Source organism: Anabrus simplex, chromosome 2 (genome assembly GCF_040414725.1).
Source record: "Anabrus simplex isolate iqAnaSimp1 chromosome 2, ASM4041472v1, whole genome shotgun sequence".
NCBI lineage: Eukaryota > Metazoa > Arthropoda > Insecta > Orthoptera > Tettigoniidae > Anabrus > Anabrus simplex.
Window position 1 is genome coordinate 1,071,404,624 of NC_090266.1, and position 24,019 is coordinate 1,071,428,642.

Consider the following 24,019-nt stretch of genomic DNA (forward strand, 5'->3'; position numbering starts at 1 on the left):
AAGTCTCTTTGTCAGAAAATAAATTGCCATTTTGATAAGTCCTATCAGAGCAATATTTATAGCTTTTCGGACTTCTTATTAGAGCCTAGAAGAAAGCAAACGCCCATGAACCAAGCATAGACATTCTCTCGCGATTCACATTTCAAGTGTATTAAAAGGTTGATGGAAATTCCTTGTCTGTTTGCTACATCTGTGGATCAGATATAACTTAATATGTTAAGGCTATGGCTTCGATCCCGACCGAGAAAGCTAATTTTTGAGTGGCAGACACTCCATGCCTTAACTGTTGGCAAGTTGAACACGTCTAGTGGAACATTTTACGTCCATCCGACAAAATTTACTCAACCGCAAGAATTGTCCAGTAGAGTTGCACTTCTTTGCAGGACAGCAGCACAACTGGTACTCAGTTCACCTGAATGACCGCGTCTTCTGTATGATATATATCGTGACCATGCTCTTTTTTTAAAAACTCAGAAATGGCTTAAATTTTTGGCCGAATCATCTTCAGATTGTAACAAAACATAATGCTAAAACAGTGAAGACGATTTGTTTGAAATGTGAGTAAAATGTGATTCTGCTAACCGTTCATGAATACTTAATTGCGAACAGTTTATCGATGAGGTTAGGTCTGTGCAGTATTTGAATTGTCCTTGTACGTTGGCAGATATTATAATGACATAGAAAAATAATAATTCATTATTAGTGTAATGAGGAAAATGTTATTTATAAAACGCGCTACTGACAAACTTTGTGATATACTGTATTCAGTGTGATTCTTAAGACTAAACATTAAAATATCGTCTATTAACTTGAGACCTTTACGTATCCTGATTTATTAACTTGATACCTTTACATATCCTGATTTTGAATGACTTTCCTACATTAAAACGTAGAATTCAATTAACTTGCATTAATTGTGAATTCCTTCTCAATGCATGATAATCTTGAGGTTGCCGGGCTGAGTGGCTCAGACGGTTGAGGCGCTGGCCTTCTGACCCCAACTTGACAGGTTCGATCCTGGCTCAGTCCGATGGTATTTGAAGGTGCTAAAATACGTCAGCCTCGTGTCGGTAGATTTACTGGCACGTAAAAGAACTTCTGCGGGACTAAATTCCGGCACCTCGGCGTCTCCGAAGACCGTAAAAAGTAGTTAGTGGTACGTAAAGCAAATAGCATTATTATTCTTATTATTAATCTTGAGGTTGAGAACATGAAATGCGCCAACTAGAGAACTTGTGTATTCAAGCTCATTATTATTGATAATTAATGTAGTTAACTTAGAACGCTTTTAACTTTTAAATATATATATATTTGTGCAAGCCCCTAGCCTAAAGCCTAATCAACCCACCCACAAAACCCGGCCCTTATCACCTCAGAAGGTCTGCCTGCAACACGGTAGCTGAAACCATGCAAGTAGTACAAGTATTGTACGTTTATTAAGTTATTTGTCACGTTGTAATATACGAGTTTTAACATATGAGATGATTCAGTTATAATTACGACACTAGCCTTTAAATAAAATAAAATAAAATAAAATAAAATAAAATAAATACTACGTAGGCATCATGTTTTAAATTTCTACATCAGGTGTCTTGCAAGCTCTGGTGACTCATGAATGGTTTACAGGGTTGTTATTTCAGGTAGACAGCCTACCTAGCTCACAAATTCATTAAAATTTACAACGAATGGACATTGAAAAACAAAAGAGGAAACACATACATGGCAGACAGGAACAATCGACAGATTATGGCCCAGTTTTATGACCTAACAGATGGTTAAGCACAGATAGCCTGCTAAAGGGTAAATCTTCGTAAGCAGCACGCTTCACCTGTAGCATTGCCGAGTCTAGAATAACATAGGATACTAACTAATATTCAATGTACGTATTAACTGTTTTTTCACCACTGTAACCTTCCTAACTTGCTGACTAACTTTACAAACATATAAATCTGCATTTTACTTGAAAAATCTGAATATCTGCATTTAAAATGGAAATTATGAAAATTAACATTCATTAAATAAAATACACACTCGTCGAACCTGGTACTCACACTTACTAGTTACCTGCTTACTTACACATACGTTATTTGAAGGGCGCCAGCTGCCACTCAGTGCAGCAATAATAGAATGAGACTCTTGACTATCTCTAGGGTGTGGGGTAATAAGCTTACTTTTGACAACATACCATATAAGTTCTGGGAAAAGGAGATTGGCGTTCGGTTTCCCCATTAATTTTGAGGTTAAGATATTTTACTTTCATTGAAATAAAACTATGAATTCGTTTGATAGAACAATATATATTCTTTAAATAATATATCAAAAAATAGTGAGTCTTGTTGCGATAAAACAGATGAGAATGTGAAATTATGACATTGCAACTGAAAGAAACTAGGCATGAATTTGAATTCTTCTTGACCGGACATTTAACAATTTATACGAAATATTTCCCTCACTTATTCACTTGACTGTACCTTCAACACTTTAGTGTAATTACGACGTATTCCTTTGATCTGGTGTTTACTGTAGATGTGTCACGCCTAACTTGGTGATACATCCTTGTGACTGCTTCTTCTCCATCTCATCTGACTTCTTTGTAAGTCAATATGGTATTACCTCTTGGTAGGTCCTGGGTTGTCCTCTCTGACTTCATGGTAAGCCCTTGCGTCCGTGTCTTCCACTAAGTGACGGACCAACCATTTGGTCTCACTCTCTCAATGACCAATAATGGCTCACTGAGTCTTCACCATCTCTCGTTCACACTCGTTCACTGACCAACTAAGGCCTCTTGATCTAGTAGACTTCTTCACTGTACTGCATCCGTATAACTAATGACTGACGCTACAATATGCACCCACCTTTTATAGACGTTGGTTGACACAGCTACGTAATCTCCAGAAATAACAATGACATACTCCCACCTACGCAACAGATATTACATACAGTGGTGAAATAGCCCGGAGGCGGCTGACTCTCTGAGCGCATATCTAAATAAATACGATGCCGTAGCCATGAAGTGGCGATGACTTGGCAGAATCGCCAGTGGTATCGCAATATAACAACGTCACTTCCAATCTCTGATATATACAACAATTCTCACTGTACAGGTATTGAGTGGTATTCTACACATACGTATATATGCATACATCTAAGTACAATCTTGCAAGCAACAGGCAATTGCAAAATCGAATTGAATAAAACGGATAATTACAATAATAGTAACAATATCACAGATAACATAAAAATACGGACATAATAATAATAATATTAATAATAATAATAATAATAATAATACAGATAAAATGATAAAAATACAGATATCATCTTGTAACGGGATTTGAACCGTTACACCACAGTACGTTAATATGTTACAATGAAAATACAGTGCAGTCATACATGTAACACAAATGGCAGATGCCCATCCCTGAATACATAGAGTACAGTAATATACCCCTTGTCCGGCCCCGCGGTGTAGGGGGCAACGCGTCCGCCTGCCACCCAGCGGCCCCGGGTTTGATTCCCGGCCGGGTCAGGGGTTTTTAATTGTTAATGATTAATATCCCAGTCCTGGGGACTGGGTGTTTGGTTCGTCCTCAACGTTCCTTTCCTCACATTCAGCACTTTACACTTCCGCCATTTACAAAATACACGCAGGTTCCTCACATATGGTGCAAGTAGGGGCAAAAGACGCCCCGAGCAAATAGCATCGTTTTGTTCTTGTTCTGTATATAATGACAATACGCGCAACACACACGCACATTGTGTTCTATCATCACTTTGTAATTAGAACTGCTTATTAACTCTCTACTAAGATGTTAATTGTTGCTCAGTTTTTAAGACATCATTTTTTGTGTGTGACGAATTACTGTATCACTAGGACTGGAATGGCGCCCAGGTTCATGGAATGAGTGAGATAACCACCACGGAGCTTCATCAAACTGCCGTGTTACTGAGTCAAAATCATTCAAGATTGGAATCCGAATACCAAAACACTTATTGAGCAACGAAGTTATATCCTTTCCGAACATATCTGGAAAAATTGGACTGAAATTCGGTGTTCATTAACAATGTCATTACTGTTAAAACCTGCTCCAATTTATTTCGACCGTCCCCCTAGCTGCAGTTGTTTGAATTTTTTTGAGCGATAATGTTCTTTCGTCAATAAAACACAGTACGCGGCAAAACAATGAATACTGAAATTGCCGGGCTGAGTGGCTCAGGCGGTTGAGGCGCTGGCCTTCTGGCCCCAACTTGGCAGGTTCGAACCTGGCTCAGTCCGGTGGTATTTGAAGGTGCTCATATACATCAGCCTTGTGTCAGTAAATTTACTGGTACGTAAAAGAACTCCTGCGAGGCACAATTCCGGTACCTCGTCGTCTCTTAAAACCGTAAAAGTAGTTAGTGGGACGTAAAGCAAATAACATTATGATTATGATTATTATTATTATTATTAATACTGAAATTACAAACATGCTCCGAACATCAAGATACGTCATTATAACATGCAAGGTGCAACTGTGTTGGTAGAGCATGTGTTCAAAATGTGCAGCCTCGCGTCTCACACGTTGATCATAACGGTTCTGTAGACTGCCGAATATGTGATGGGCATAGGCTGCCACAAGGACAAAACAAAGTGACTATCTTTTCTCATACGTTTAACATACAAATTTTGACTATCTACATGCTATGCATGATTCTCGGGATGATCCTGTTATTAATGACGAATTTTCTTATTTTGTATGTACCTAAGATTTAAAAAATAGCTCTGTGTAGGGCGCCTTCGGAAAAGAAGTAGGAAGAGGGGGATCTCGAAGTTCACACGCCTAAAAGAAATACAATATTAGGTTTGATGCTAGAAGTCTTCAGGCAACATTTCAGAAGATTTTAGAGGAAAAGCGGCGTACCAAAGTTGCGATTTTTCAAATGCCTAAAATTCACGGTCAACAGAAAACGATTTCAAGTAGAGCCATTGATCCTACATCCAAGGCATATCTTCCAAATGGACTACCAAGGTGAACTGCGTCTGAAAGTGCAAATAAGGCAGGCTTATCTACAGAAAGTCATATAGGTACAAGTTGTTTGAAACATGAAAAGAAGAAAACTGAAACCTGAAAGAAATAAACTATATTTTATCATGAACCCTTAGTATCATGAAAGTGGGCAGGTTTACCCTGGATATAGATTTTCTCGCATGCACGTCACACGCATATAAATACTTGCATGGCAGATTCAGTTCCTAGACCGGGCTCAACCAACGCCCTGATTTGCGACGTCAGAGTACCTGTATGGCTCGGGAGAAACAAAACAGACCAAGCAACTGAGCAGTTGAGGGGAAGGAAATAACTATCTGCGAGTTATAACATTACACCGCTCGCAGTGTCCTGCTGATCGTGAAAAGTGCGGTGTTAAATACTGACACATACGGGATGGGAAATGGCTAGGATTGGGAAGGTAGCGGTCGTGGCCTTAATAAGGTACAACCCCAGCATTTGCCTCGTGTGAAAATTGGAAACCACGGAATATGTTTTACTAACTTCAACAAAGCAACGTAATTCATAAATAGGAAAATTACAAACTGTGAATTTATACCTTCGTTTATATCCAAAATAAACTGCATACAAGGAAATAATAATAATAATAATAATAATAATAATAATAATAATAATAATAATAATAATAATAATACAAGCAAGTAAATTAGGTAAGAACGGTAGAATGGTAGGAGGGCTCCCGTAATGAAAATATGAAGGATAATTAAGGAATGAACTTACTCCATGGATGAAACAGTGCATGTAAATCCGCTTTGATGATGGAGGGGAATGAAAGACTAAGTTACTAGAAAAGTAATGGACTAAACCATAGAGGGTAAGAGAAGGAGAGGGAGGCCCAGTAGACGATAGTTAGTCTCAGTCCGTTATGAATTTTACCAGACATAATTTTCTAACTTCATTTTAGGCACTACCAGAGCACCAGCTATGACAGAGTAACTGTAAAAAGAGTTCCTCATGATTTTATTTCTGTGTGTTCTGTTACGAACAATGTTGACAGATGCCTAATTTTTAAGTTGAAGTCTTCATGTAAGTTTTGATGTCCATTTAATGAGACTGATGACTACAGTGACCCTAGCCCCTTAAAGATATTGAAAAATGTGAGCATGGTACATTTTGCACCTTTGAATACGTAGGTTACATTTCAAAATTCTAAATCATGTACTTCCATTTACCAGTCGGTTATAAAGAACATTGCATGCAATGGGCAATTCTTTCTGCGCTAAATAATAATGAAAAATGGGTAGTAAAGTAACACTGCATAATTTCGTACAAGGCGTTTCAAAATTAGCTCAATGAAAGTAACATTTTATATATTCTGCTAGTTACGCACATTTAGATTACACAGTTCTGTTCAAAGGACCTCCAATTCTTCTCAAATGTCAAAAACACAGAGAGTGACAGAATGACTGTTACTTTCCTGACAGTAAGTTACATGAGCTACTGAAATATCAAGTTGCATACTTTTCTTCATCACATGCAAAGTTATTGCATTTTTAAGACGTTAAAAATATATACATATAGCTCCATCCATTTGACAAAATTACATGGTTTGCAACAAAAACCGAAGATCAGACTTTTAACTCACATGTTTTCTGACAGTGTGTTCCAAAACCTGTAAACAAGTATATTCAATGAGCTACTTTTGAAACATCCCATGAGAACGGTGTTACTTTAGATTTATCATTATTATTCGGCTTAAGAAATAACTGCCGATTCCTTCTTGTGATTTCCATAACCGACACGAAATAAAAAAATAGTTATAATTCTGAAATGCGTTTATTGGAAGGTTTAAAATATGCCGCGCTCAAAAGAATAAAACCTCAAGGAAGGAAACGTTGTAACTGTGAAGTATCCAAACCGTAGCGTCGGAGAGAAGTGCAGGATAGTGCAAAATGTACAACGAAATAAATCTGAGGCACATGTCAAGACAACTTCTGCATAGTCAGATGACTAGCAGGTATTAGAGTGCCAGATGATCAGCGTGATGACATACTGTTTGGCCATTACAGAATACAGAACTACTAGCTTTACAAAATACTACAATGTGCTAACTATTTTCGCACTGCACGAAGCAAGGATGAGAACCTCGTCCTGTCGAAGTGTTGTGTGCTATTTCCACTACTAAATATAACGCTTCTGCTCAGAATATGTCTGTATATATGACTGGTGCCAAGAGTAACACACACAGACCTATTGGGAACGTACTACTAACAGTTTTGACTCGCTCAAGAAATCGTTATTATGAATCGCGTTAGTGCCGTAGAATGTGTATGAAAAAAAAATAACATTTTCTAGCCTTGGGATGATGCGTACGTGAACAACCTGCATATAGAGAACACGTAATAGCTTGTATCAATGTTGCATCACAAGTAAACCAAGATGCGCTTGTCAATTCAGTACGTCAGGTCGAATGTGAGAAGTCCGAATCAAGTGTGTTGGGTTGTAAAATAATCGTTCCGAGCCAAGCGTAGCAGAAGTTCATGTCTACTTCTACACTATCATAGGTTAGACTGCTGATATGTGAAGACATTGACAAAAATGTCCGGAAAATTATCGTGATTTTCTTCGGTAGTAAGTAAATTGTAGGGCCTATAAATTTTAAAAAAAATTAAAATTCATCTGTGACTTTTGCTGTCTTTGAGGCATTTCCATCCGCAAACAATCGACTTGAAGGCGAAGAAGTAGCCCACCTAACTATTTCTGAGATTTTCACTTGAAAGAATTCTGCACAGACCGAAGCAAAAGGACGTTGTGCAGCAAATTTGCAGGATATCGCAATCAATCACGTTCAACATCTTTGGGTGGGAAAGGACATGCGTGATCAAGCATTGTTTTGGAAAATAACGCTCATTCTTTCCGCTAGTTCCAGCCTCTTCCATTAAATATTTTGGGGCAATTTCTCTGTCTGGAAATAGCGCATGCGAACTGCTCAATGGATTTTGTGCGGGAGGACGGGGGAGGTAAATCACAATAAGAAATACTCTCATGTAACCTGTACAATACGGATCTGCTTACGTACAGTGCTTATCTAAGGGGAATGTTTTGGCTTACAGGAAGCACATAATTAAAGAGAATAAAATAAGAATAACGACACATTATTAAAAATATTTGCTCAATGAGGCAACAGGTATTAATCCTAGGAGTAGTACCTGCTTGTTATTATTCTTTCCTTTTTTGTTACTAGAGCCGGCCTCGCGGTGTAGGTGTAGCGTGCCTGCTTATTACCGGAGGCCCCGGGTCCGATTCCCGGTCAGGTCAGGGATTTTTACCTGGATCTGAGGGCTGGTATGAGGTCCACCCAGCCTACGTGATTACAACTGAGGAGCTATCTGATGGTTAGATGGCGGTCCCGGTCTAGAAATCCAAGAGTACCGGCCGAGAGGATTCGTCGTGTTGACCACACAACACCTCAATTTGCAGGCCTTCGGGCTGAACATCGGTCGCTTGGTAGGCCAAGGCCCTTCGGGGCTGTTACGCCATGGAGTTTGGTTTAGTTTTGTTACTATGAGTCATGATCAGTATCTACTCACCAAGACAGCTGCCGTTCGAACCCCAGACAATGCTCGTGGAATTTTTGTAACGAAACATAACGAACACGTGATTCAGATTCTGCACACACTGTAGGCCTCGTGGCTTATAATCACAAGGTTATCAGTCCCCTAAAACGATATGCTTGCCTGCTTACGTATGTTCCTGGATTATTCGAAACATCACTTATTTCGAGGAAGACTATGTCTAAATCAAAGATATTGAAAATCTAGGGGACAATTCTTTTACTTTTCTGGAAGCAGTAGGCTATGTTGTTCTCACAATTATGCATTTTAAGTTTACATCTATCTGTTCTTTATCCTCCTAATTCCCCCATTAACTACGCGTTGCTTTGTGCTGTTACGATCCAGCTATTCTCCATCACCTTTGCTCTCGGTTTCCACTCCGATGGCGACGGCACATATACATACAGAGCATACACCGCCTTGTAGATGTCAGTAGCAAGGCTGTGGGCTGTTGTGACATGTGTCCTAGGCGCTCCAACATGGCGCCGGCTCTTCGGCCTCTGTCAAGACGATTTACAGCCGAGCATGCAAGTGAATCATAACGGCCGTGATGTGTCGTGTCCAGTAGAATGCGCTGCCAGCATCCTGTTTGCCCCCGCATTATGTGTTTGAATTGTTTTCAGTGACACATATGTTGTGTGTTTTTACGTCTATTTATTTTCCAGTAACACTTAAAAATATGTAAATTTATTCATTCCGTAAATATTGAATATAAAGGAGCTGGAATATCCTTCCATGTTGCACTGTTCTCCACGTTCTTTCTCAGCGCCATTTATACACGCAGGTATTAGGTATTTTATGTGAACGGTATTATTGATCAATGATCATTGTTCGGTTCGAAACATGCCATACGTAGGTAGCATCCTTGCGCAAGGTCTAATAAATTATAACCTAGCCATATATTATGGCGCATAGTGAGGTATCCAGTGACGAACGAGGATAAAACTCCATGGCACTACAGCCCTTGAAAGGCCTTGACCTACCAAGCGACCGCTGCTCAGCCCGAAGACCTGCAGATTACGAGGTATCGTGTGGTCAGCACGACGAATCCTTTCGGCCGTTATTCTTGGCTTTCTAGATCGGGTACGAACGAGGTAACCATTTCGTTAATAAATCAATGGCAAAATTGAATTGAAACATTTAGACATTATTATTACAGGCATGGTCCGTTGTGGTTCACTTCTGAGGTAGCTGAGCAAAGTTTACACGAAACAAGGTTTGTCTGTAGTTTGTTTAGGGTTACTAACTATGGTTTTGGACCGAGCAATCCAGGCTTCAAATCAAAGTCAGCATGTCCGGTTATACAAGTCGACCAGACGGGAAATATCCGGTTATCCTAGCTTTCATTAAATACATTCATGGTTTACATTAATTTTCCTGATATTGATATTTGTAGCAAAACAGGAAAACAAATTATTTCACTGGATTCAAGGTGTTGCGAGAACAGAAAGAGTTTTCCGAGTATGAACAGAACAATTTTATTACAAAAGTTCATTAAATGTACGGAGCGAATCTCTCCTGTATGGCAAAACGCAGGGAGGTGACTGCAGGGACGATAAGGCGGCCCTTAGGCCTATCCCCTTCAGAATTACCTCCTCGCTTTATACCCTGTATTCTAGAATATTGAGGTACCATGGACAGTGGTCTGACTTCAGTGAACCGATTTTTTATAGTTACTTTACGTCGCACTGACGTAGATAAGTCTTATGGCGACGATAGGATAGGAAAGGGCTAGGAGTGGAAAGGAAGCGGCCGTGGCCTTGATTAAGAAACAGCCCCAGCAGTTGCCTGACGTGAAAATGGGAAATCAATGTAAATTATGTTCAGGGCTGCCTACAGTGGGGTTTTGAACCCACCATCTCCCAAATGCAAGCTCACAGCTGCGCGCCCCTGTTCGCATGTCCAATTCGATAGGTACCTCAATAAACATGTATGTGACTGAAAACAATACAAACACATAATGCGGGGGCAAACAGGATGCTGGCAGCGCATTTTACTGGACACGACACATCACGGCCGTTATGATAAGTAATTGCAAACCCGTGTGCTCATCCAAAGGTGGTGCAGCTCTTTTCATACATACTGCCAATGGAGGGGAGCTGCATGTACGATTTTAACCACACACCAGCCCTCCTGCCATTCTTACATTTCTGGCAATACCGTGAATCGAACCCGAGGCCCCGAGGGCTGCAGCTAACCGTTACGCTACGGAGGCGGACGTTATGGTAAGTACCCATGAAGTATGGTCCAATACACTACTACTGCTTGCTAATTATTTACAGTTTATCAACGCTGAAAGAGAACGCACGTCGTCTTGCGTTGCTAGTGGCAAGTGCTGTGAAGCTTGTGCTGACAGAAGCCGCTTCAAGCAACTGCTGTGACGTCGTTTCGCTCCCTACCCAGCGCAGAATCTGTTACACGAGGCGCACTCATCAGCAGTTTTTTTTTTTTTTTTTTTTTTTTTTTGCTACTTGCTTTACGTCGCACCGACATAGATAGGTTTTATGGCGACGATGGGATAGGAGTTGGAAGGAAGCGGCCGTAGCCTTAATTACGGTACAACCGCAGCATTTGCCTTGTGTGAAAATAGGAAACCACGGAAAACCATCTTCAGGGCTGCCGACGGTGGGATTCGATCCCACTATCTCCCGGATGCAAGCTCACAGCCAACTCGCCCGGTCAGCAGCAGTTTACCCGCAGATTGAGTTATGGAAAGGTCTCGTACAAACCTACTATTAATACTTACTTATGTATGTTATGAGTGCTACTAGGTACTAATGGTAGTGACATCAAATGCAGGACTGGCTGCCAATTGCTCTCTCAACAGCATACAGTTGTAGTACAAAAGCGGTTGTGAATTGTACTATACATCTTCCCTTTATTTTCCTTATCACCGTCAGAATCACCTCCATAGTTTCTACCCTGTATTCTAGAATATTGAGCTATCTTGAACAGTGGTTTGGCCTCAGCTAACGTTTATTTTACAAGTTCAGGACCCGATTGAACTATAAAAACTTTCTAAAAAATCAAACCTGTGTGCAAATTGATGGAGTATTTCAAGTTTAATGTAAAAGATGACGAACTCTTTTCTGAAATATGTGCTTAAAATTAAGTCTCGACTGTCGTTAAGGAATGACAGACTCCAATATTTCATGTAAGGGGGTGATTTTGTTTTACAAGCAGTGAAACACCAGACCTCTTGCCACCAGTCCAACATATTCTAGCAGTGCCACTATCGAATGATTTTGCAGAACACGTGTTCATTGTCATGTAAAATATGTGTAATAATGAAACAGACTAGCAACGGTAATGGTGAAAGCTGAACTCTTTGTGCATTTGGACTACAAAATGAAATGTGCAGAATTCGTTGTATTTCTCAAATCCATCCGTGAAAAAGAATTTCTCAAAGCTGTGAAAACGGAAAACGAAATAATTTCAAAGTGAAGAATTCCAGTTGAACTGGTATCAGGTCAATCTAGGCCCAGTTTTAACTAAAAGGTAAGCCTCAAGCAAAGGCTTACATTTTTAAGAGTATGTGTCGTTTACAAATTGTCTCATAATAATAATAATAATAATAATAATAATAATAATAATAATAATAATAATAAAATGGGTAGATCCCATGTTATGAGCATGTTTGGTTCTGGTTCTAATACAAGATGGTGTCGCTAAGTTTGTCTATTTCACACGGCATACACAAAAAAAAAATATGTCTATTACAGTAATTCACTCAGCACCAAGGACGGCCAAGTCGACATATGGGAAAAAATCTACCGTAAAATAGTTTTCATCATATTGAAAAAAAAAACCATTCTGTGGACAACAAAATTAAACTGCATTACAACAAATCTCTTCTTTAGCACTATATACCTAATTACTGTACTTCCCATGTATGTAATAAATATGTTAAACTCCAGATTACCGAGCTCGATAGCTACAGTCGCTTAAGTGCGGCCAGTATCCAGTATTCGGGAGATAGTAGGTTCGAACCCCATCGGCAGCCCTGAAAATGGTTTTCCGTGGTTTCCCATTTTCACACCAGGCAAATGCTGGGGCTGTACCTTAATTAAGGCCACGGCCGCTTCCTTCCCACTCCTAGCCCTATCCTGTCCCATCGTCGCCGTAAGACCTATCTGTGTCGGTGCGACGTAAAATAACTAGCAAAAAAAAAACCACTCCAGATTAAGAGGAGCTCCACGATCAGTTGAACTTCCATAATATCAGTAAGTATTATTTACTCGTTTCTTGCTGCATGGTTACTATATTTCTATGTTTGGTGCCACTGATTCAGCAAGTATCGTATTAAAAACGTTATCGGTAGACCTGAGAACATGAAAATACGAAATAAAGCTGTAAGCAATAACAAATTGCGTTGTCCAGTCAAAATTAAATGTACCCACCTTCACGTAATTCGACCAGTACAACAGACGGGACGAGAAATTCGTAGACTTTTTCCAAACTTCTCGTCTTTTCGGAGACGAAAAGTATTGAAATTTTGTCCCGCAGGAGATTTTTAGGTGCCGGCAAAGCTACCGACACGAGGCTGACGTACTTGAGCACCTTTAAATGCCAACGGACTAAGCCAGGATCGAACCCGCCAACTTGAGTTCAGAATGTCAGCGCATCTACCATTTGAGCTACTCAGCCCGGCCTTCTTGACTTTCATGACGGTATCTAATACCAACAGCTCCCCAGTTGGTCTAACGAGTCTGAGTGCGCCCCGTTCCAGCCCTCAGTCCAGAATCAAAATCAAAATCCTTCAACTGGACGGAAATCTAACCCGGAGCCATGGTAAGTGCCAGGCATATAGCCCATGCATCACTAGGCTGAAGCACACGAAATTCAAATAACTCAATTTAATGTGAACTTGAGTAAAACAATTGTTCCACATACTACATACAGTAGTGCGTCAAGTGTAGGCTATATTCCCCGCACAATACTGGTAAGGGTTTTGATGGAAAGGCTGTTATATCCGTGTAGATATCTCCACCTGTCGACCCGAGTCCTGACACCTTCCGTCATTTTGGTTAATTTTTATGTTTGAAAATCCACAATGACAATAAACCTAAAAGACAACTAAAAAGAAGATGCCAAATGGACTCTAAATTGCAGTCATTTTTAATTTGCTACTAACTGGGGATAATATTGGAAAGAATAAAATTCCACTACTACAACGACGAAGAGTAGTATCTCTTCTAAATAGAGAACACTCCATTTCAGACCCTTTCACTGGCCTTAATTCGTGGCAGAGTCGGGGAGTCCGGAGGAGCGAGAAGCCACTGTGCTAAAACATTGGCTTGTCAACAGAGGATGTTTTCAGAAAGACCAGTTGAGTGGTTTCATAAAATCCACGAAATGAGACCTCAAGGATGATAAAGTTAATTTCTCCGACAAAGTTCTGTACATCCATCTTTGAGGAAAGATCAAGGAGCAAGGGGGAATGTCATTAAACAAGGCTCCCTTTGTAATGAATCCCAAGCTCCTGTTTGTGGGCTGGAAATAGCTAAAGGGGTCAACACAATCTTCATTAATTCCCAGAGGAAACATCATGTATAGTTTTCGAGCTAATAATAACTTTCTACAAACATGAAATCAAAACAAAGTGAGAAGTCTCGTGGTATCTTACCTTTGATATGGAAGCTGAAAGCCCCGCTTGGCATGAGCCCTGCCGATGGTAGCCCCATTCACCTGTAAAGATATGTTTAACTGTAACTCTACCAACATACAGAAAAAGTTATTTAGCAAGCAATATGAAGGAACCAGTAGACTAATAATAATAGCGAGGTCTGGTGCCGGTCATTTGAGTTGACGTCCTATAGGTGACTTGCGCGTCATAATGAAAATTCGCTTCTTCATCCCGAGGTGGTACAGCTCTTTCCAGGCCCACCCCAATGGAGGTGAGCTGCATGCACAATTCTGACTACATACCAGACCTCGGTAGTAACAGGAATAGAAACCGGGCCCCCGAGGACGGCAGGTAATATTGCTAACCGTTACTCTGCAGTCATGGCGCTGTATTTTAGACAGCTGGGGTAATGGCTCCGGTTCTCTTCTGGGGTCGGCCGACCGCTGCCTTCGACTACCATAATGCACTACATTATAAACAGAACACTATAATGTTCGGATACTTGTAAATTAAAGTTGTAATGTTCAATTCAAATTGTATGAAATATTTAAAAAAAATTAAAAACCAATTTAAGTGGATTTCACATAATGTGATTACGAAGAAGCTGTGATAATGAACATCATTATTTCATAACTTATTTCCCCTAAAAATAATTACGAATGCGTATGAAAAATATATATTATATTCATATTCTTATGGCAAAAAAGCTGGAGAGGGAAGAATCTGAATAAGGATGCTGTTTAATAATTGAAATTACAATGATCACACTTCAATTACATAAATACTTTTATCTAAAGTACATTCACAAGAAAAAATTGATTGATTGATTGATTAATTGATTGATTGGTCGATCGATCGATCGATCCTGGGAAGACTAAGGCCAGGTGACATTTTACTTTTTTTTAAATCTGCTTTACGTCGCACCGACATAGATGCTAACCATCTAACCAGGTTAATACAGTATTTACAGTAAATTGTTCACATTATACACAGAGTTACCCAGACAAAGCAAATATAAACTTAATATCACTTAAATGAATAGATAAAACCGAACGCTTTGTCTTCCAAATGTTATTGGTGACATGGACAATATTTTCCCAGGGCCCCTTATGGGTAGAGCCCTGTACGGATGCGGATATCCGCGAAGTTAGTGTCTTGGCGGATACTAACTGTATGGCAGTGCGGATAATTTTGCTGATAATTTCTAAATAATGACGTTTCTTGATTTTCACACAGGTATACTCTTATTTTTGATTGTGATTAGGCGACCCTTGACAGTGGTATGGGAGAATGGTGATATATAAAGAGCTTTGAGACCATAAAGCCGTAAATTTGACCTGAGCCTATCTGACTCCTGCCCGCAATCAGTGGAAGGAAGGAACACAGGTCAATACGTCGGTGGTTGTCGCAAGAGAAAATCTCTCATAAACCTATGGCTGTAAGGGTCCTGGTGCCAGGTGTCAAGTCTATTGTATTATGTTAAGAGATCTATCAGTTTCTATACCTTGGGTGTAATATACTGTAGTTAAATATTTACAATCTACGCGGATAACAATTCGCGGGTGCGGATAACCAATCGCGAATGCGGATATTATTTTGTATACCCGCGCAGGGCTCTACTTATGGAGCAACGTCAGAATTTATTGTAAATAAACGGTATGATTGTTTAAAAACGTAAGTTTTTGAGTAGTAATACGGCGTTTTCGGTGAAGTATACAGTAGTAGAGACGAGTACGATATGAAAAAGTACGCATATCTACCCCTTAGTCCGGTTTCCACGTAAAGGGGTCGGGGATGAGGTGAGATGAACGTATATGGCATGTTCTTACGGCCTTTTCAGACACCAACCTCAGATAAGGAGCTAATGAAGATTAAATGAATGAAATTTGGTAAGGAGGTGGAAGGAATAGGCTGTGGCTTGGGTTCGAACCCATTCGTCTCCTGAATGCAGAGCTTGGCTCCATAGCCGTAGCGCGTTACAACCTGCGGCCGCTCGGCTGAGTTACTAAATAAATAAATAAAGCAATAAATATCCAGTTAATTACATTACTTCATTAAATGCTCAAGGTAGCCTACATTAACATTTAAACATTTGTCGTTTCTTTTGGAAAGTTTTCTCTAACATTTAAAAACATGCGACACACTTCATGTATTTGACTGTTCAGATATGTCAGCTATCAAACTCTTTTCGCCTCGCAGCATCTCTCTCTCTCTCTCTCTCTCTCTCTCTCTCTCTCTCTACGATACTTCACAGCGCCATCACATCTTAGCGACATTACGCTCTTTCTTTTATTGACCAAGGTAGCCAATGTCGAGCAGTACTAACTAACAAGCTGTGAACCAAACGATTTGGCCGTGCGGTTAGGGTCGCCTAGCAGGAGCTTACATTCGGGAGATGGTGAGTTCGAATCACGTCGGCAGCCCTGATAATGGTTTTCCATGGTTTCCAATTTTCACGTCAGGCAAATGCTGCTGATGTACCTTAATTACGGCAACGGTCATTTCCTTCTCAATCCTAACTCTTTCCTATCCTTGCGTCGCTGAAAACCTTTGATGTGTTAGTGCGACATTAAACCACTAGCAAAAAAAAAGAAGAAGAAAGAACTATGTGGTTAACGATTTCGTTCAAAATTCAGGAAGTTAATCTGAGTCGAAAGTAAACAGATAAGTGTCAGAGGGTTTGTGCCATTGGCCTTTATTTAACGAGAAAATGGTCCTTCCAATTTAACAGCCTGCAGACCTGCTGGTAATTTCATTGAGAGTATCTATAAGCATCGCTAGTCTACTGGTCAGCGTCTCTCACTTCCACGTGGATGGCCCATTTTTATTTTTTACTATCTATTTTTTCTCCTTTTTTCTTTTGATCTGTTCTGTCTTTCTTCATGCGGACTAAGAAATGCGCAGATCAAGTACAAACTGCATCATGAACTCATTTACTATCATCCTGTTTTGTCGCTCATTGCTTGACAATGATTTGCTTTCTCCTTGCGTGGGGAAACATCAGTATACAGGGTCAACTCGAACTCCACCGACAACTTTCGGAGGTTGTTCAGGGATAACTTCTGAGTATATTGGTACTAGGGACCGGTGGTCTCCGGTGGCTCGTTAGCGAGTAACTGCATTTCGTTTGGTTTGTTGTCCCAGTTAGCTTTGTGTATGTATTGCACTGAAAATAATAATAATAATAATAATAATAATAATAATAATAATAATAATAATAATAATAATAATAATAATAATTGTTTTAAACCGTCCTAAGTGCTAATTATTAACAGACGCCGGGGTGTCGTAATTTTGTCCCGCAGGAGATCTTTAACGTTCCGGAAGCCAATGGCAAAGAGTCTTTACCTTTAAAACACCCTTTAAGGGCATATAACAGACTATTTCAAATGTTATGAAGACTTAAGACTTCCCTTTCTATCACATTCATTTTAAACTACGACAAAAACAGCTTCATGATCACTAATACCATCTATTACTTCGGTTTCTCTATAGAGCTCATCTGGTTTACCAGCACCACGTCCAGGATATTTTTCCCTCTTGTTGGTTCCATCACTCTCGGAATCAGCTGTCCTTCCCATATTAGCTTATTTGACATTTGAATGCTTCCTGTCGTTCGCATTAACTTCCCAACTGGCATTCGGGGTTGTAGTAAGGATGTAAAGCAGAGGGCATATAAGTTTCTGGTAAGACCCCAACTAGAGTATTGTTTCAGTGTATAGCACCCTCACCAGGATTACTTGATTCAAGAACTGGAAAAAAAATCCTAAGAAAAGCAGCTCGATTTGTTCTCGGCGATTTCCGACAAAAGAGTAGCGTTACAAAAATGTTGCAAAGTTTGGGCTGGGAAGACTTGGGAGAAAGGAGACGAGCTGCTCGATTAAGTGGTATGTTTCGAGCTGTCAGCGGAGAGACAGTGTGGAATGGCATTAGTAGACGAATAAGTTTGAGTGGTGTCTTTAAAAGTAGGAAAGATCACTATATGAAGATAAAGTTGGAATTCTAGAGAACAAATTGGGGCAAATATTAGTTTATTGGAAGGGGAGTTAGGGATTGGATTAACTTACCCAGGGAGATGTTAAATAAATTTCCGATTTCTTTGCAATCATTTAAGAAAAGGCTGGGGGGAAAACAAATAGGGAATCTGCCACCTGAGCTACTGCCCTCAGTGCAGATGAGTATTGATTGATGTTCACAGAAACAAGGATGGTTGGGGTAACAAACCGCGTACATAATAATTACATTATTGATCCGTATCGAGCCAGTGGAGACCACGGGTCCCTTGTCCCAATATACTCAGAAGGTATCCCTGAACAACCTCCAAAAGTTTGTCGGTGGAGTTCGGGTTCATCCTGTATACTGCTGAAATTTTGGCTATCCGGCCCTGTGTTTCATACAGTCGTTCATGCCTGTCCGACTTATTCTCCCAGATTCACAAAGCGCTCTACAATCCTTACAAACCCCACATTGGACTTTCAAATGTCACAGGTACATTTATGAAATTTGGCAAATGGTGCGGGAAGCACGATCGTCAGGTACTGACATTCATACCGTTTGGAGTTGAAGACATGCAGTCTTTATCCACAATGATACAGTCGAACAACTGGGAAAACAGACCATAACTGGTGCATTTCTTGATGCCTTTGCTTGTCCGTATAGAGACTTCTTTCCACTGCTTCATCATCGCACTCGAGAAGGATGATCTAAACTTTGGAGAAAATTTCAAAGATAAAGATCCGTTTTATGCCTCACATCAACCAGACCTGCCAACAAAACCTTTGTTCTCCAAATGGAACGCCGACAGAAGATACATAACTTCTATCATACTTATGCGATTCAATCATGGAAACATTTTTTTTTACAATCTGCTTTACATCGCACCGACACAGATACGTCTTACGGCAACGATGGGATGGGAAATTCCTTGGAGTGGGAAGGAAGCGGCCGTGGCCTTAATTAAGGTACAGTCCCAGCACTTTCCTGGTGTGATAATGGGAACCACGGAAAGCCATCTTTAGGACTGGCGACAGTGGAGTTCGAACCCACTATCTCCCGGATGCAAGCTCATAGCTGCGCGCCCCTAACCGCACGGCCAACGCACCCGGTCATTGAAAATTTAGAACCCACTTATGTCACATTGAAGTTCATGAGATAATCAGTCAAAATTCTTGTATCAGAGATTTTTGCGTGAAACCTCTGTTGAGTACAACGGCGATCGTTTTTTTAACAGATTGAGTATGTTGGAATTCCAGTTCCCAGTTAACATTCAGTATTTACTTTGCTAGAACAACCTCAGGTTTATTGTAATTCCATTGCTTCTTTCCTTCGACAGTCTAATTTACACTTGTAAAATCAGTTTTGTTCGGTATTGTTAAATCTTTGATAGTGTGTAATTTTATACGATTGTGCTTTAATTTACATTTGTAAATCAATTTTGCAAGACTTTTTTAACGTTGTCAGAACGTTGCAAGGACTATTTTTGACAGAAGACTTTAATTTGATCAGTTTCACAAATTGTTTTTTTCCAAAGTTATTGTTTTCTTTTGTGTTTATTTCAGTGTTTTTCAATGTTGTTATCAATTCTGTTATGACTGTTATTATGTCATTATAAATGATTGTGGACTGCTGGCTGCATGGCTCCTTGCAGCCCAAGGCCAAAAATTATATTTAAAATGCTTTTCTGTTATTTTTATGGTCACTACTGCAGATATGATAAGAAATGGAGAGAGAGAGAGAGAGAGAGAGAGAGAGAGAGAGAGAGAGAGTGAAATTGTTTATGTTATATAATTACAAATTAAGGAAAGAAAGGAAGAGAAACACTCATGGTATGAAGTGTTTGCAGTGTTAACAGTACACGTTCACCATATCTTTCTTTTGCCAATTTCATAAACCACTTACATTTGTTTTAGAATAAATCAGAGCGGGTTAACATGACGTACAGCGTCCCTATGAATGATTGTCAATGAAATCAATGATTTGAACGTGGACATATTTTTGCTTTGTAATTAGTGGAATATTATACGGCATATTTTGTAAAAAAGAATATGAATACTTGTCAATTACTAAGTGTCTTTCGTTTTATTTAACGGAAAATGAAAAACCTACAACCTTTTCTCCACTCATTGGCCGGGTCAGGGATGGAATGAATGAAGCCCATCTTGCGGCGAGGGTAAGAATTGAGCCGGCTGACGAAGCCTGTCGCACTCCACTGGGGCAATGATTAATTACTGACAGATGACATGAAATGATACTGGAGAGTGTTGCTGGAATGAAATGTGACAGGGAAAACCGGATTACCCGGAGAAGAACCTGTCCCGCCTCCACTTTGTCCAGCACAAATCTCACATGGAGTGACCGGGATTTGAACTACGGAACCCAGTGGTGAGAGGCCGACGCGCTGCCGCCTGAGTCACGGAGGCTTATCATTTAAAGAAAGATATACGGAGAAAGTAAAACTGAAGAGCCAGTGATGCTACAGATTCCTACACTCAAATTGCAATGTATGCACACCGTCAAATTTAAAGGGCCATTTTCTCGTTAAATAAGGTTTATTTTCAACTTAGATCAACCTCCCGTCGTTTGAACGAAATTGATGAGCTCATATTTGGGGCCCCACATCAGACTCCTTGGCTGAATGGTTAGAATTGAGGCATTCAGTTCAGAGGGTGCAGACGGTCCAGAGTTCGATTCTCGACCGGATGGAGGAATTTAATCGCCTCTAATTAATGGTCCTGGTTGCTTGTGTTTGTTCCAACACTCTCCTCTTCATATCCAGACAACACACCGCACTACCAGCCACCACAGAAACTCGCAACAGAGATTGCATTCCTCCACGTAGAGAGGGTATCAGGAAGTGCATCCGGCCGTAAAACAGGACCAAATCCACATGTGCGAGATGGTCGCACCCGCGAACCCACAGGTGTGAGAAGAAGTAGAGCTATTTGCTTTACGTTGCACCGACACAGATAAGTCTTATGGCGACGATGGGACAGGGAAGGCCTAGAAATGGGAAGGAAGCGGCCGTGGCCTTAATGAAGGTACAGCCCCAGCATTTGCCTGGTATGAAAATGGGAAACCACGGAAAACCATCTTCAGGGCTGCCGACAGTGGGATTCGAACCCACTATCTCCCGGATGCGAACTCACAGCTGCGCGCTCCTAACCGCACGACCAACTCGCCCGGTAGAAGGAGAAGACGGCATGTGGTCTCCGGGGAGGCCTGGTCCAGGTCTTTCGATTTGATGCCTGATAGGCGACCTGCGTGTCTGCGAGAATGGGACCCCGAACCATATGAGTCAACCAATGAAGGTTAAAATCCCCGACCCGGCCAGCGATGAAGAAGAAGAAGAAGAAGAAGAAGAAGAAGAAAAATTTGGAGCCTCATCTTGTAAGAATGAAGTCCGACTACTTACGAGATCCTTGGGGGTTTAAATTATGCAACATGTTTCTCTCCGTTGGGAGTAGGGTTACACTGTCAGCTCACTGACCCGAACCAGAGCCAAAGGAAAAATGATGACGGATTGCTAGTTGGGTCACAAGATTTATACGGCTGTCGCTGTGGACTAGGACGTTCCAGTTACGTCTCCTAACGAACTGGAGAATGATGTACTCCTGGGTTAAGAGGGCGAGTAACTGAAGAAGAAGCTTGTTACGAGACTATGTACAATAACTCAGTACATGATGCACATCACCTGCCTTCTTACACCAAGCTACTCGAGACTCCACAGAATGTAGAGAAAGACCACATTATCGTGTTATCATTTTAACGAGTCTATTTAGCGTGAATAGCGGAGCTAAGATCATTTCCATACACCCAGCACTGATCACAGCAAGTTGCGCATTTCATTTTTCCAGTGAATTACTGATGGAACAAATATATAATTTATTCTTTTTCTTCTTATTCTTCTTTCTCCACCAGTTTTTCACACCCTGGCGGGATAGCAGGTGCAAATGTTGTCGCACATGTGGATTTAGCGCTGTTTTATGGCCGACTGCCCGTCCTGACGCAAAACCTTTGTGGTGGGATGTATTCACTATGTCCTGTTCCCCACGGAATTAACCAGACGCAATTAAAATACCCGACTGGGCAGGGAATCGAACCCAGGACCCTCTGAACTGAAGGTCTCGACGCTGATCATTCTGAAGTAGCATTCAGCCAACCTATGGATGTATTAACAGAGTCAGCTTCACACTTAAGCCCGAAGAACAACACAGCGTGTCGGGTAGTTCAGTGATCAAAGCAATTCCCCCAGAAAAGGAGACACCTCTAGTTTGATTCCAAACCATGCGACGCCGTTTGCAGCTCTCCACTATGCATACGTATGGCATGCTCTCAGTGTGCTGTATACTACACGAGCTAACATCTACAAATCTTTATATTAAATCAGAAGACGTCCATAGCTTCTGGATCCAACATAAACATCTCAGGCATTTTTTAGAAAGTGTTTAGGTTTTAAGTGTAGGGTTAGACAGTCTCTTTAGCCGTACAGTGTAATTATTCACACAACTGACATCGGATACTGACGATGACAACCGCAGGAGTAAGTGCAATATGGGCGTTTAAACATGGCATAACCTGACTGCATATTTCAAGTAACCATTATTTATTCTCAGAAATGACCCTAAGCAAAGAAACGGTCCGAGGTTATGCGGTAAAGGTCGTACATGGAGTACATATACTACATGCATTCAATTACATATTCATTACAGACTGCTATGCCTTACAGCACGCAGCCTCATCTCAAGGTAAAGAGGGCAGAGCGCAGTCAGCACATAATGTGTCGTCAGAGTGAGCATCGGGGTGCATTTGTTTATTAGTGTGCGGCTAAACCGGACACGTGTAAATATAGGGTGAAAGGTAACTGATGCATCAAAGTAACACAAGTAATACATCTTGCGGAGAGAATCACAATGTCGCATGTTGCATGTCTGGAGCTTGCACCGTTCTCCAGTACAGTCGAGTTTTGGGAATTGCAAGAACTGCAACACAGCGACTGGCTGTAGCTATTGACGAGGCTGCCGGGGTACGGGCGCAAGCGTTTAAACGGTTGCGGCGTGTTGCATCTTCAAAGTTGAGCGACCGGTGTCAACAAAATAGCATGCATATTCTTTTTCCAGAGGAACAGCTAACATTGGTGCAGTGACAGAATTTTGGATCAGTACAGGGCGTAACTTCACAATTTAAACTTAAACTAAATGAATGTTCGGTAATTATTCTACCATAAGACATTAAGCGTAACTTGGACTATTCCGATTATTCTTGTCGCTTATTTGTACCCTGGGGTGAAAATGGGAAACCACGGAACACTATCCTCCAGACGGCTGGCAGAGGGATTCAAACCACTCATCATCCAACTACAACAAACACGCCGGAATAGCGTGCCACTGACAACTGCACCATGTTGCTCGGGTTGCCCATCACGGTAATAATATAATACGATAATGAGATGACAACTGTCCGGCTGTATAGTTGAATGGCTAGCGTACGGGCCTTCCTTACTTAGAGCTCCGGATTCGATTCCCGTCCGAGCCAAGGATACTTGCATTAACAAGTGCATTCCTATGACTCGTAGGGCTGGATATGTCTGTTGTCTTCAACGCCTGTACGCAGCACACAACCAGATACGACACTTACCCACCACCACATTAACACGCATCATTTCTCCTCTAACGTTTGGCGTCAAGAAGGGCATCCGGCCGTAAAACTCTGCCATATATTCTACAACTCCTGACTCCGCAGAAAAAACGGGATAAAATGGGATGTAAAACAAAGAATCGCAATGGCATAGCTGC

General features: G+C 40.8%; 1 protein-coding gene across 2 annotated transcripts in view; it reads right to left on the reverse strand.

The window, feature by feature from the left end:
• The window catches only part of if (inflated), a 691,187-nt gene that overhangs the window by 180,886 nt on the left and 486,282 nt on the right, over positions 1–24,019 (reverse strand). For both annotated transcript variants that reach the window (XM_067142033.2, XM_067142032.2), the window contains exon 5: positions 14,229–14,290. In XM_067142033.2, coding sequence (XP_066998134.2) covers positions 14,229–14,290 — 62 coding nt within the window. The remainder of the gene's footprint in view (positions 1–14,228; positions 14,291–24,019) is intronic.